Genomic DNA, 15,675 nt, shown 5'->3' with positions numbered 1-15,675 from the left:
CTATATTTGAACCTGGTTTTAGAGGGAGCCACTGAAATTATTAGCCATAGAGCTCTATTGAGGAAGCAATGGTTTATGGCCTCTATAGCTGCTCTGCCGTGGAATTTTTCTCAGCACCAGAAAAGCATTTCGAAGTATGGGGAGGGCAGATATTTTTTTCTAATGAGTTCTTTTTTTTTAATAACTGTAGTGGCAAAAATGGAGTTTTGAAAGGCCGTATAATCATTCCAAATTTCTAAAGAGAATGTAATATATATGTGGTTGAACTAGAATTGTACTCTGGAAGAGATGATTTCCCTTTTCCTACTCTTAGTGTGAATTAATTGGACCTCATGTTAGAATCAGAGCCAATTAGACTTACAGTCACTAAGTTACTCACAGTAGGAACAAATTGTTAGATTAGGTTGGTGTTTGAGTTTGTATTTATATTTGTCTCACATGAATTTAGTCCTTCCTAGAGACCATCTCTTGGGTATTAGTAATATATACCGAGCCTGTGTTGAGACTTTAGGGTTTGAAGACAATAATCCTTTATGAAATTCTAGATATCTAACTTTGACATGTAAAATTACTATGCCTATGACTAATAATATTTTGTGTATAGTGAATTAGAATTTTCAAATCACTTTTCACATAGTTCTGTATGAGATGGACATTTATAGTTTTCCGTTTTCCCAATGGAAGGTCCAAGGCTAAGGCTGATAAATGAAATTGCTGAACCTCAAATCCAAATCTTTAAAAGCTTTTCCCACCACACTGTATTATACCATTTATCTATAGTTTCTGAAGTTACTTTATTCCTTATCAAGACTTCCCAGAACCATATCCAATCTCTTTTTCTTCATCAGACAAAATCCTGACAAGGGGAGAGAGGCTGGATGGCTTTGGGCTGTTGCTGAAGAAGATCATGGCTATACTCATCAAGAGGTTCCACCACACCCGCAGGAATTGGAAAGGTCTCATTGCTCAGGTTATCCTCCCCATTGTCTTTGTGACCACTGCCATGGGCCTTGGCACACTGAGAAATTCCAGCAACAGTTATCCAGAGATTCAGATCTCCCCCTCTCTTTATGGTACCTCCGAACAGACAGCCTTCTATGGGTAAGTTTCTTTCTGTTAAATAAAAGAACGTCTCCAAAATGCTGCCAGGAGTGTGGTTGTACCTGAATGAATGCCATGAGATGCTGGAGAATAAAGTACTTAGAAGCCACGGTACCTGATTCTGCTAAAGGAATGAACAGTTGGATTGATTGCAGTGTGTTACTTCTATTGTCAACAAATAGTTTTTTCAGTTTTTGCATTCAACTGAAACTAAAGTTATAGTAGATATTTATTTTTAATGACTAGACTTTAATCAAGAAAGCCAGGTTAGGTGTGGCTTCCCAATCTGTTGTAATATACAGCAAATAACTTTTTATTGGTCTCACAAATATTAAATAGCAATGTCAGAATCCTGTATAATATAATGTTACATATACAATAGGTGATCACTGATGCATGTGACAATTAGGTGAATAAGAAGGCAGCCAAATAGAGACATGTGCATTTTCCTGTGATACCTTTCTTTCTTTTCCTGAGACTGTGTCTTTCTTTAGATTTCTTAGATTAAGAAAACAGTCCTAGGCTGAGTGCAGTGGCTCACGCCTGTAATCCTAGCACTTTGGGAGGCCAAAGTGGGCAGATTACTTGAGCTGCAGAGTTTGAGACTAGCCTGCCAACGTGGCAAAACCCCGTCTCTACTACAAATACAAAAATTAGCCAGGCCTGGTGTCGCTCACCTGCAATATCAGCAATTCGGGTGTTTGAGGTACAAGCATCGCTTGAATCCGGGAGGCTGAGGTTGCATTGAGTCGTGTGATAGCACCACCGCACTCCAGCCTGGGAAACACAGCCAAGACTCTGTCTCAAAAAAAGAAAAAGAAAACCGTTCTATATACGCCACATTTCATTTCTTCAAGCATGATTTTAATATGGGAGACTAGTAGAAAAATCATGAATTTTTTTCTGTCCTTTCATATTGCAGGAATTATCACCCGAGCACAGAAGCACTTGTCTCGGCAATGTGGGACTTCCCTGGAGTTGACAACATGTGTCTGAACACCAGTGATCTGTAAGTGGTTCTTGCTCTTCTATTTTGTGCTGTTTTCAACATTCCAGTTTGAGTGTGTTCATGTGTACGTGGGGGTGTGTGTGTGTCTGTTACTTGCCTGGAAGAAAGCTGTACCCTGATAGAAATCCCTGTTTAACAGATTTTTGTCTATCTCCTTTAGTTCATTTCTTAGTTATCCTATGCTATACCAATAAATATTAGATATCTCATGATTTGTACAACTCTCTTGTATTTTCATTTAATAGTCACAACCTTGTGGATTATTAGTCCCATTTTACAGATAAAGAACTGAGGTTCACAGAGACTAAGATACTTATCTAGCTGAGATTCCAGCTCTCATTTGCACTATACAGTGTTGCTTATTCTAATGTCTAAGATAGTATTAATACATAACTCATGTAAACTTCACCTTGGTGTATTATTATGCTAAAGTATCCTCTTCCTGTCAGAAGAGAAGATGAAAAGAGCAAAGAGAATAAAGGAGAGAAAAAGCCCCATCCTGACAATTAAGACAATTCAATAAGCACTGGTCTCAATACTATATAATCAATAAATGCTTTCCCTTGTCCCCCATCACAAAATGTCAAATCCTTTGGAAATGGTGGGGCAATGTACATTGAAGTTATGAAAAATCAGGAAATTGTATCTGTGACTACACACATGAACTTTATACCAAATACTTGTTTACATGCTTATATGTAAATGTGAGAACACATATACATACACATCTCACAGCGATATCATTTAAACTTGCAGACGGTGTTTAAAGAAAGACAGTCTGGAAAAATGGAACACCAGTGGAGAACCCATCACTAATTTTGGTGTTTGCTCCTGCTCAGAAAATGTCCAGGTAAGATGGAATTCAGTTTCAGTGAAATGGGACAAATACGGGAATAAATATCGAAGCTCGAAAGATCTATCTAGCTTACCAAAGAATCAGTAAAAGTTCATTTTATGGAAGCTAGCAGCTCAGAAATATGGATCTGGGCAACTCAAAAATATTGACTTTGAACATCAGCTTACTGTTTTAAATCCATCACAGGACCAATTTCCAAAGGTAGGTAATTCTATGATGGTCTTTGTGGAAACCAACCGAAAATGAATTTTTGGTCTCAATTTAGAACTAAGTAGAAGGCTCTATGTTTCACATGAAAAAAAAAATGCGACCATAACTGTCATATTTGAAATATAGCAAGACTGCCACTATAGTGGTCAGCTTGGAAGTCAATAATGTATAAGTCTAGAACAGAACTCCATATGTCTCTAAGCAACACCTCCAGGCTTCAGGGAAAAAAAAATCATTTCCTGAAAAAAACAGGAAAAAATTATTCATCACTTACTCCGTCTGTATTCTATAGATGCAGACCTTAGTTTTCTAAGCCTATCAGTTCACCACACTTTCACGAGAACCAGATTCGCTAGAGAAGTTCAAAATTGTCGAAGAAAAAAGTCACTATTAGTTTCTACTAGTTACTATATTGCCAACTAAATTTCTTGCAATATTTTCTTCAGAGTGACATACGGTTGTACACTGAAGTGTCTTGGTATAATATTTTATAATGAAAATATCTTCAGTGAATGCAACCCATTTTGGCGTTCTTATGCAAAATAGTTACTAACAGTAGGAGTTGGGACCCAATAAGAATCTTTTGGAATCCCTGCATATTTAAAAATTAGTCTTGGCCAGGTGTGATGGCTCAAGCCTGTAATCCCAGCACATTGGGAGGCTGAGGCTAGTGGATTGCTTGAGCTCAGGAGTTCAAGATCAGCCTGGGCAACATGGTGAAACCCCATCTCTACCAAAAATACAAAAAGTAAAATAAAATTTGCTGGGCATGGTGGCACGCGTCTGTGGTCCCAGCTACTCAGGAGGCTGAGGTGAGAGGATGGCGTGAGCCTTAGGAGTTCAAGGCTGTACCACTGCACTCCAGCCTGGGTGGAAAAAAGAATTAGTCTTAACCCAGTATTAAAAGTTTTAAAATCCTTTATCTCATTTAGCTAACTTCAGAAGTGCTTTATGTATTTCTTTAGTTCACAATAAAAGTTACCTAACTTAATATGTAAGATTGAAATCTGTATAGTTTTTATTAATCTAAAAAATCTAGGCCAGGTGCAGTGGCTCATGCCTGTAATCCCAGTACTTTGGGAGGTAGGAGAATTGCTTGAGCCCAGGAGTTCGAGACCAGCCTGGGCAACATAGTGAGACCTCATCTCTACAAAGAATTTAAAAATTAGCTGGGTGTAGTGGTGTGCACCTGTAGTCCCAGCTACTTGGTGGGGCTGAAGTGGGAGGATGGCTTGAGCCCATGAGGTCAAGGTTGCAGTGCTGTGATTGCACCATAGCACTCTAGCCTGGATGACAGAGAGAGTCCCTGTCTCAAAATAAATAAATTAAAGTAAATTAAAAATTCAGCAGATCTTCAATTTTTTCCAACCAATTTTGTCATTTAATTAACATCCCTAAATCTATTTCCAACTATTTAATAACAATGAGGTCACTTTGCATAATTGATGCTCTGTATACCAGATGTACAATATGAATAAAGTACTAAGTTTTTTGAGAGGGAAAAAAATTATACTGCATATACATCAAAAGATTAAGAGAGTAAAAAGGAAATCTGCAGAGTAGAGAATGATATTCACAATATACAACAAAGGACTCGTATCCAGAATAAATGTGTATATAAAGAACTGCAAATCAATGAGAAAAAGATAAATAAGACAACAGAAAACTTAGCAACAAACATGAGACACTGTACAAAGAGCATATCCAAATGGCCAATAAATATATGAAAAGGTAGTCATCAGGGAAATACAAATTTAAGCCACAATGCAATACCACTCCACACTCACCAGAATGGCTAAAATGAAGAAGAGGAAAAATTCTAAGTGTTAACAAAAATATGCAGCAGCCAGAACTCTCATACTCTGCTCTGGGAATTTAATTTTGTGCAAACAGTTTTTAAAACTACTTGGCAATATATCCTAATGCTAAAAATTTGCACACCTGTGGGACCTGCAATTCCACTCTTACTGTATACCCATCAGAAATGTGAATAATGCCCACTAACAGAATAGGTAATGTCAAATATATTTCCACAGTAGTATATGTACAAAATGAGAATGATTGATCTACCACTATACATATGGAAGATTCTCATAATAATGAGTGAAAACAGACACAAGAAAACACATTTATACTATTCCATTAATATAAAATATAAAAATAGGCAAAACTAATCTGTGTCTGTTACTTTGGGAGGGATAGTGATTTGCAGGGAGTGTGATGAGGGGGCTTCTGGGGTATTGGTCCTGTTCTGTATCTTGTTTGTTGGTGACTGGTTCCACAGGTGTGTCAGTTTGTCAAAATTTATCAGGTAGTACAGATAATACATGTGCATTTCTCTACGTATAGTATAATTTAAAAATTATACTGAATACATAAGAGTATTCTCTTTTAATTATTTGTGAAAGCAGTGTCATTCTGGAATGCGATCTTCATGTTAATATAACTTGATATAAGATAAAATCCAGCACCGATTTTTTAGAGCAAGCTGGAACTTTATGTTCTTGAGATATACATACAGGTGGCACTATAAAAAAGTGCTAGACTTTTCCCAAACTAAACTTCATTGCAAGGAAGCATGAGAAGCTACACTGAAAATTAAGTTATCAGGAAGTACAGAAAGTTACAAGCATAAATATAAATGGTTAAACTAAGCTCTAAACAAATATACTTGGTAATATAAGTACCCACAAGGGAAAGTAACCAGGGTACACAGGAACCCTCCACTAGCTTTGTGACTTTTCTGTAAATCTAAAATAATTCCAAACTAAAAGTTTATATATATAAAATTAATATATATATACACACACATATACATATATAATATTAACTAATATACATATAACTAAGCTCTGACTCTTACGTTACATACCTAAAACTAATGTATCATACACTTTTCATCCACTGCTATCAATCCTTGAAAAGTGTTATGTTTTCAATTTGTGGCCAACTTTTTTTTCCTTCCCCAAGAATTATTGAGGAAATTTTATCATCTTAATGTTTAACATTATTGTCCAAACATATTAAGCCTCAGCACAGTGAAGGAAATATCACACATTCGTTAACTTGTGTTCTTTCAGGCCTTTAAGTGAGTCCTAAACATAGGGATTTGCTCTACATGACTAATAACTATTTGTTCTAATTTCTTGCGTAGGTGAGATGACTTCTTTTTCAAAGCTCTTTAGAGTCAAAGGACAGTCTTATCACATTCTACCAGTTGCAGTAATAGACAAATCATGAGGCTGAAGCTCCTTGACATTGTCTATTTAACTTGCACAGCATTGGCCAGAAAAAATTCATTTTTAACTTCATTTTCCAGGAATGTCCTAAATTTAACTATTCCCCACCTCACAGAAGAACTTACTCATCCCAAGTAATTTATAACCTCACTGGGCAACGAATGGAAAATTATCTTATATCAACTGCAAACGAGTTTGTCCAAAAAAGGTAAAATACTCTGTTTATAACCTATTTAATTGCTTTCTAATTTTAATGGTAGCTGCCTTCTAAACTAGAGACAATAGATATAAATTTCTATTGTTTACATTTTACATGGTTAAATTCTCAGTTTTATTTAAACAACCTTATATATTGAAATGTAAATAATGACTCTAAATTAAGATTTATTTGAGCAAACTGAAAACCATTGGTTATTTTAGGCCTCAAAAATGTAATGTTAAATTTGTACATTTGTTTTTCCTTGAAGTCAAAGAGAAGTTATTGACTGGCTCATACCAACTTGGAGAGGTTTAAGGCATGACTTTTGATGACAACTGGCCTCAGTTCCAATATGCATATCTCAAAACTTAAGAGTGTGATATCTGCATGTGGACAAAATGTGTTGTTCATGTGTAGCAACGAAATGGGCTTGTACTTAAGCCACCTAAGCATTTATCATAGACACAAAGTTGGTAGGCCTTCAATTGCTGCCATTTTCTTCTTTCTTTCATCTCTTCCCTCCTTTGTTTCTCAATATATATCCATGATTAATATTCATTGTAAAAAATAATTAGAAACTACAGATAAGCTAAAAGAAGAAAAAGAATATTATTTCTCCACACAGATATAAGCACTATTGATATTTTGGTTTATATCCTTCCAGAAGTTTCCTTGTCACAGATATACATGTAAATATTTTTAACAAAGTGGGTTTTATTATAAACCAACTATCTTAAAATCTGCCTTTAAAAAAAGTGAATGACATACTATGATGTTATTTGCATGTCAAAAATATATAGCTCTATAGCATTACATTTAGGATGATAGTCACAAGATTAGTGACTATCTAGTGTGATTGCACCATTATTTATTTAATCTGACCTTAATTTGATAGGCAGTTAAATTAACCTATTCTTAAAATTACTACTTGCATTTTAAAAATCAACTTTTCATTTTTATACCATGAATTGACAAGCAGTTAAATAGACCCAACTTGCCCTCAAATATTCAGGAAAAAAAATGTATGTATAGTATCTGGGGACAATATAGGGGAAAATTTGTTATATAGAAGAAATTGAGCCATTTGAAAAAAGATATGAACTGATATTATATCACTTCAGTATTAATTATCTAAAAGGAATATTTGAGTACTAAAATATTAAGATATTTGAGATAGTGCATGGGTCAGTTAAGATGGAGAACTTGATTACATTATATGTCACTCATTTTCAGGATGACTATTACACATATGCAATTGTTTAGAAGAACTTATTGCCTCTAGTTATAATGTACACTTGAGACTGAAACACGATAAAAAGAATTGATAAAAATGTAAAATATTTGTCAGGTAGTATTCATTTTATACTGTAAATGTGTTCCTAACAGAAAAAAATGTTGAGCTCCTTGTTAAGTATTTTAGATCTATTTAAGAAGATTTTCTCCACTAAACCAAAGATACATTTTTATTACTCTCTGTAGATATGGAGGTTGGAGTTTTGGGCTGCCTTTGACAAAAGACCTTCGTTTTGATATAACAGGAGTCCCTGCCAATAGAACACTTGCCAAGGTAAATTTTGTTCTTTTTTCTGGAATGTCATACAAATGAGAAAGTGAAATTGATATGTTTAAGCATTTTCATGAAGTGAAAACAAAACATGGGTACAATCGATTTGGCATTGTGCATAACCCAGGGCACAGTGGTTCCAAATCTGTGTATGTGCCATAGGGAAACAGGTACACATTAGCATCAGGACACATGTACACATGTGTATACATAGTAGCATTTCTCATAATAGCCAAAAACGCAACCCAAAATACCCACATGCAGAATATAGAAATAAACTGTTTCATATTCATTCAATAAAACTTTCAGCAATGGACATGAAAGAACTCAGCTCCATATAACGAGGAAGTTAAATCTCCCAAACATTATCAATAAGGAAAAGAAAAGACAAAAAGGAATACACTGACTATGATTACATTTACTGTAAACTTTGAGAGTTTATAGGCAAAACTCAACCATTTGTTTAGGGGAAAGGGAGGGTATTAGGATTTGGAAGGACATGGAGGGTCAGGGAAAAGGCGTTCTGGAGGCTGGCAATTCTTATTTCTCAATCTGTGTGATGGTTTAAGGGATGTACTTCCTTCAGAGGTAACACTATGTATTTATGACCTGCACTTTTCAATAGTATATATGTCATAACTGTTTAGAGAATGAAAATGCATGTTGTTTACCTTTGCTTCTTAAAGAACCTGGAAACTTAACCGAATTTAATGGAGATAAATAATTCTGCTCACGTATTTTTCCTTTTAGATTATACCTAAAATGAGATAGAGTCACGGGATAAAACGCATATTCTTACCTATGTGATCAATGGTACTCATAGGGATTTAAAGTTGTCTTCACATATTTCTCATCTGGTAGTAAGAGACATACACAGTCTTTGGGAAAGTGCGGAAACTAATGTCCATTTCGTGACTTTTATGTGCCAACCACTAGTATCATCTTTTACACAAACTACCTAATTTTCTCCTCACAGCATCCCTGTGTGATAAATATTACTGAGCCTATTTTAGCTGATTTTTACAGTAAATCATATAGAAAGTAAATAGTGGTGCTGGGGATTTCAGTGCCTTCCGTTTCTTCCTCTCTTCTCTCTCCACACACAGAGTAAATATTTTTGCATAAACATGGGAATTTCTAATATAAAATCATTTCTCTCCAAATCAACTGTGCCATTTTGAATTATTAATTGGGTTTCTTGAATTGAGGTTCATCAGTATATTAAATCTATTTTTGACATAGTATGTAAAATCACACCCCGTTTTGTAGGTTATAATTCGGAATCAAAAATTAGTGGAGGAAGCCTGGTGCGGTGGCTCACGCCTGTAATCCCAGCACCTTGGGAGGCCGAGGTGGGCGGATCATGAGGTCAGGAGATCGAGACCATCCTGGCTAACATGGCGAAACCCCGTCTCTACTAAAAATACAAATACCAAAAAAAAAAAAAAAAAAAAAAAAAAAAAAGCCGGACGCAGTGGTGGGCGCCTGTAGCCCCAGCTACTCTGGAGGCTGAGGCAGGAAAACGGCGTGAACCTGGGGGGCGGAGCTTGCAGTGAGCCGAGATCGCGCCACTTCACTCAAGCCTGGGCGACAAAGCGAGACGCCATCTCCAAATAAATAAATAAATAAATAGTAAAAAATAAAAAATAAATTAGTGGAGGAATTTCAAGGTTTTTAATCTTATGCTAAGGACACAATGTATGTGTATTTTATTTATTTCTCCAGCTTGGTCTATTCTATTAGTTTTTATTACCATTATTGACAGTCAGGTTACTTTAGTTCTAGTCTCAGAATCCCATGGATCTGCCACAGGGATGTGGATGATGATTTCTCCAGTTTATTTCAAGCTTTGCCTAGAAGAGATCCTGAATAACTAATAACTTAGTGCTGTCCACAGAACAACTCTCTTCCCAATTTCTGCCTGTTTCCAAATTGGAAATTTATAGGCCTATGGTCAATACTCTAGAGAACAGTGCATAATCTTCCAAGATAAAATAAATTATTGGAAAATTGATGCTCTTATTTTAAATATAAATAAGATAGCCTGTCAGATGTTAAGACAGCCTCATTTATTTGAATGCAATATTGATCTTGCCTTCTTTTGGAATTTAATAGGTATGGTATGATCCAGAAGGCTATCACTCCCTTCCAGCTTACCTCAACAGCCTGAATAATTTCCTTCTGCGAGTTAACATGTCAAAATACGATGCTGCCCGACATGGTAAAGTTACTAATGCAAAAGTGTCTTGTATTGCAACTTTTGTTACTCTCCGTATAAAAATGCACTTTATATCCTGTTTCTTCACAGTGGCAGGTATTTTATGGTATCTAAATCACAGGTCTTTAAAAGGAGTTTAGAAGTAGTAACTACCGCCAGATGGAACATTCTGAATAATCCTCTTAACTTTGGGTTAATTTAGTTTTCTCATTTATCAAATCAGGATAATAATGCTGACTTCATGTGCATGTCTGCTGTGAACCAAGTAGATATAGCTCATAGAAAAATATTTTTAAACGATGTGCTTGTCTACAGGCTAAACAATTTTTAAAAACAATTAATGTTTACAAATATTGTTCACAAATCTAAACATGATGACAAAACTTTCTTTTTTGACATATGTTAGTGGTTACTTGTTTATTTTACTGTTATTTTTCTTCAACTTTTATTTTAAGTTCAGGGGTACATGTACCAGATGTGTAGGTTTGTTACATAGGTAAATATGTGCCATGGTGGTTTTCTGCACAGATCAACCCATCACCTAGGTATTAAGCCCAGCATCCATTAGCTATTCTTCCTGATGCTCTCCCTCCTTCCATCCTCTGCACTCTGACAGGCCCCAGTATGTATTGTTCCCCACCGTGTGTCCGTGTGTTCTCACCATTCAGCTCCCACTTATACGTGAGAATGTGCAGTGTTTGGTTTTCTGTTCCTACCTTAGTTTCTTGAGGATAATGGCTTCCAGCTCCATCCATCTCTCTGCAAAGGACATGATCTCATTCCTTTTTATGGCTGCATAGTATTCCATGATGTATATGTATCACATTTTATTTATCCAGTCTATCATTGATGGACATTTAGGTTGATTCCATGTCTTTGCTATTGTGAATAGTGCTGCAGTGAACATATATGTGCATGTATCTTTATAACAAAATTATTTATATTCCTTTTGGTATATATGTAGTAATAAGACTGTTGGGTGAAATGGTATTTCTGCCTCTTGATCTCTGAGGAATCACCATACTGTCTTCCACAATGGTTGAACTAATTTACATTCTTACCAACAGTGTAAAAGCTCTCCTTTTTCTCTGCAACCTTGCCAGCATCTATTGTTTTTTGACTTTTTACTAATAGCCATTCTGACTATTTTGAGATGGTATCTCATTGTGGTTTTGATTTATATTTCCCTAATGATCAGTGATGTTGAACTTTTTTTCATATGTTTGTTGGTTGCATGTATGTCTTCTTTTTAGAAGTGTCTGTTCATGTTCTTTGCCCACTTTTTAATGTTTTTTTTTTTTCCTCCCCAGTAAATTTAAGTTCTTTATAGACTCTGGATATTAGACGTTTGTCAGACAGATAGATGGCAAAATTTTTCTCCCATTTGGTAGGTTGTCTGTTCACTCTGATGATAGTTTCCTTTTCTGTGCAGAAGCTCTTTGGTTTAATTCGATCCCATTTGACAAATTTTGCTTTTGTTGCAATTGCTTTGTTTTTGGCATTTTCATCATGAAATTTTTGCCTGTGCCTATGTCCTGAATGGTATTGCCTAGATCTTCTTCTAGGGTTTTTATAGTTTTGGGTTTTACATTTAAGTATTTAATCCATCTCGAGTTAATTTTTGAATATGGTGTAAGAAATGGGTCCAGTTTCAATTTTCTGCATATGGCTAGCCAGTTCTCCCAGCATCATTTATTAAATAGGGAATCTTTTTCCCCATTGTTGGTTTTTGTCAGGTTTGTCAGAGATCAGATGGTTGTAGGTATGTTGGTCTTATTTCTGAGTTCTCTATTCTGTTCTATTGGTCTATGTGTTTGTTCTTGTATCAGTACCATGCTTTTTTGATTACTATAGCCTTGTAGTATAGTTTGAAGTTGGATAGTGTGATGCCTCCAGCTTTGTTCTTTTTGCTTAGGATTGTCTTAGCTATTCTGTCTCTTTTTTGGTTCCATATGAATTTAAAAATTTTTTTCTAATTCTGTGAAGAATGTCAATGGTAGTTTAATGGGAATAGCATTGAATCTGTAAATTACTTTGGGCAGTATGGCCATTTTCATGATATTGATTCTTCCTATCCATGAGCATGGAATGTTTTTCCATTTGTTTGTGTTCTCTCTGATTGCTTTGAGCAGTGGTTTGTTGTTCTCTTGAAGAGGTCCTTCACTTCCTTTGTTAGCTGTATTCCTAGGTATTTTATTCTTTTTGTAGCAATTGTGAATGAGAGTTCATTCATGATTTGGCTCTCTGCTTGCCTATTGTTGGTATATAGGAATGCTAGCAATTTTTGCACATTGATTTTGTCTCCTGAGATTTTGCTGAAGCTGCTTATCCTAGCTTAAGAAACTTTTGGGCTGGGACAATGGGGTTTTCTAGATATAGGATCATGTCATCTGCAAACAAAGATAATTTGACTTTCTCTCTTCCTATTTGAATACCTTTATTTCTTTCTCTTGCCTGATTGCTCTGGCCAAAACTTCCAATACTATGTTGAATAGGAGTGGTGAGAGAGCATATCCTTGTCTTGTGCCAGTTTTCAGGGGGAATGCTTCCAGCTTTTGCCCATTCAGTATATTATTGTCTGTGGGTTTGCCTTATATGTCTCTTATTATTTTGAGGTATGTTCCTTTAATACCTAGTTTGAATTTTTAACAAAAGGGATGTTGAATTTTATCAAATGCCTTCTCTGTGTCTATTGAGATAGCCTTGTAGTTTTTGTCTTTAGTTCTGTTTATGTGATAAATCATATTTATTGATTTGTATATGTTGAACCAACCTTGCATCCTCGGGATGAAAGCGAATTTGATTGTAGTGGATAAACTTTTTGATGTGCTACTGGATTCAGTTTACCAGTGTTTTATTGAGAATTTTTGCATTGATGTTCATCAAGGATGTTCGCCTGAAGCTTTTTTTTTTTTTTTTTGAGGCAGAGTCTCGCTCTGTTGCCCAGGCTGGAGTGCAGTGGCACAATCTCAGCTCACTGCAGTCTCTGCCTCTGTGGTTAAGCAATTCTCCTGCCCCAGCCTCCCAAGTAGCTGGGATTACAGGTGCCTGCCACATGCCTGGCTAATTTTTTGTATTTTTATTAGAGACAGGGTTTCACCATGTTGGGCAGGCTGGTCTCAAACTCCTGACTTCAGGTGATCTACCCACCTTGAGCTCCCAAAGTGCTGGGATTACAGGTATGAGCCATCACGCCCAGCCTCTTTTTCTTTCTTTTTTTTTTTTTTGTATTTCTGCCAGGTTTTGGTATCAAGATGATGCTGGCCTCATAGAATTAGTTAGGGAGGAGTCTCTCCTTTTCAATTGTTTGGAATAATTTCAGTAGAAATTGTATCAGCTCTTCTTTATACTCTGGTAGAATTCAGCTGTGAATCCATCTGGTCCTGGGCTCTTTTTGGTTGGTAGGTTTTTTATTACTCCCTCAATTTCAAAACTTGTTATTGGTCTATTTAGGGATTCGATTTCTTCCTGGTTCAGTCTTGGGAGGGTATGTGTGTCCAGAAATTTATCCGTTTCTTCTACATTTTCTAGTTTACTTGCATAGAGGTGTTCATAGTATTCTCTGATGGTTGTTTGTATTTCTGTGGGGTCAGTGGTAATATCCCCCTTATCATTTCTGATTGTGTTTATTTGATTCTTCTCTCTTTTCTTATTTGTTAGTCTAGCTAGTTGTCTATTTCATTAATGTTTCCAAAAAACAGCTCCTGGATTTGTTGATTTTTTAAAGGACTTTTTGTGTCTCTGTCTCCTTCAGTTCAGCTCTGATCTTGGTTATTTCTTGTCTTCTGCTAGGTTTGGGGTTTATTTGCTCTTGGTTCTCTAAGTTATTTTAGTTAAGATGTTAGGTTGTTAACTTGAGACCTAGATGTTTAGCTGTTTGATGTGGGCATTTAATGCTATAAATTTTCCTCTTAACACTATTATAGCTGCTTCCCAGGGATTCTGGTACATTCTCTCTTTTTCTCATTAGTTTCAAAGAACTTCTTGATTTCTGCCTTAATTTCATTATTTACCCAAGAGTCATTCTGGAGAAGGTTGTTCAATTTCCATGTAGTTGTGTGGTTTTGACTGAATTTCCTAATCTTGAGTTCTAATCTAATTGCCTTGTAGTCTGAGAGACTGTTATGATTTCAGTTCTTTTTAATTTACTGAGGAGTGTTTTACTTCTGATTATGTGATCAATTTTAGAGTAAGTGCCATGTGGTGATGAGAAAAATGTACATTCTGTTGTTTCTGGGTGGAAAGTTCTGTAGATATCAGGTCTATTTGATCCAGAGCTGAATTCCGGTCCTGAATATCTTTGTTAATTTTCTGAAAGACAAAACTTTTATACTAAAAAATTCTATAACTGGACAAAAGCATTGCCATTCATTGAGCACTGACCATATGACATGCTTTATATGAAATATTGATGATCCCTACAGCAGTCTTCAGGGTGAATATTATTATCCCCTACTATTATATCATTTCTCTAAGGCCTAGAAGTGGGATTTGAATCCAGGGCTGTCTCACTCCTGCCTGTTTATTTTTCTAATCCTCTACACTGCTCCTCTGAACTCAGCCATGCCTACTTCAGTTGGGTTTCACAAGAGGCTTTCACATGGTTTTTAAAATAAGGCTTGAAATTTGAAACAGACTTTTAAAACATATACATATTTCAATTACTGTTTATCAGATCATGTCATCTTCTTGAGCCTTGCTCAAATTATTTTTCCATGCTGATCCTACAATTTTTTTTTTAAAGAATAAAGAAAAGCTGGCAAACACATTTGCTGGCCAAGATTGAGATTTATAGTCTAATAGTCTATTAAGTAAGATAAAAGATACAACATCTCTTTTAGAAATGCCAACATCTACATTTCTTTCATCTCTCTACTGTTGGGCATCATAGTGTGTGCCAGATGTACTGGTGACTGTAGAAATAGACCAAAGAGTCCAATACTCATTCCAGCATCAGGATCTTGAAGAGTCTTCATTTCAGAGAAAACAGTATTTTTTTTCTCAATTGCTTTGGCATTTTCCTAGTAGGAGAAACCAAGAAGAATAGTCTTTAGATCTAGATAGTCCTTAGATCTAGAGTATCAATAAAGAGCAAAGTCAAAAGTGGTAAATTAAATTAAATGATGACTAAAGTGAATTGGGTCTAGTGTAACCTGGTGTGAAATACTATTGGATACTGTACTTTCAGTAGAGTGTTTTATTCAGAGCAAAAGACATTCATTGTTGAGACAGACAATGAAAGTATAAGAACTATAGAAATAACTAGGGGAAAATGTAGC

At 35.7% G+C, this 15,675-nt stretch overlaps 1 protein-coding gene across 1 annotated transcript in view; it reads left to right on the top strand.

Moving 5' to 3' along the window:
* Nucleotides 1-15,675, top strand: part of ABCA12 (ATP binding cassette subfamily A member 12) — a 213,383-nt gene that overhangs the window by 166,313 nt on the left and 31,395 nt on the right. Inside the window, exons 34-39 of the mRNA XM_005574203.5 lie at nucleotides 849-1,101; nucleotides 2,024-2,110; nucleotides 2,867-2,960; nucleotides 6,496-6,623; nucleotides 8,094-8,181; nucleotides 10,294-10,399. Of these exons, the coding sequence (XP_005574260.3) occupies nucleotides 849-1,101; nucleotides 2,024-2,110; nucleotides 2,867-2,960; nucleotides 6,496-6,623; nucleotides 8,094-8,181; nucleotides 10,294-10,399 (756 nt within the window). The remainder of the gene's footprint in view (nucleotides 1-848; nucleotides 1,102-2,023; nucleotides 2,111-2,866; nucleotides 2,961-6,495; nucleotides 6,624-8,093; nucleotides 8,182-10,293; nucleotides 10,400-15,675) is intronic.

Source organism: Macaca fascicularis, chromosome 12 (genome assembly GCF_037993035.2).
Source record: "Macaca fascicularis isolate 582-1 chromosome 12, T2T-MFA8v1.1".
NCBI lineage: Eukaryota > Metazoa > Chordata > Mammalia > Primates > Cercopithecidae > Macaca > Macaca fascicularis.
This window is presented reverse-complemented; position numbering and strand designations above follow the sequence as displayed.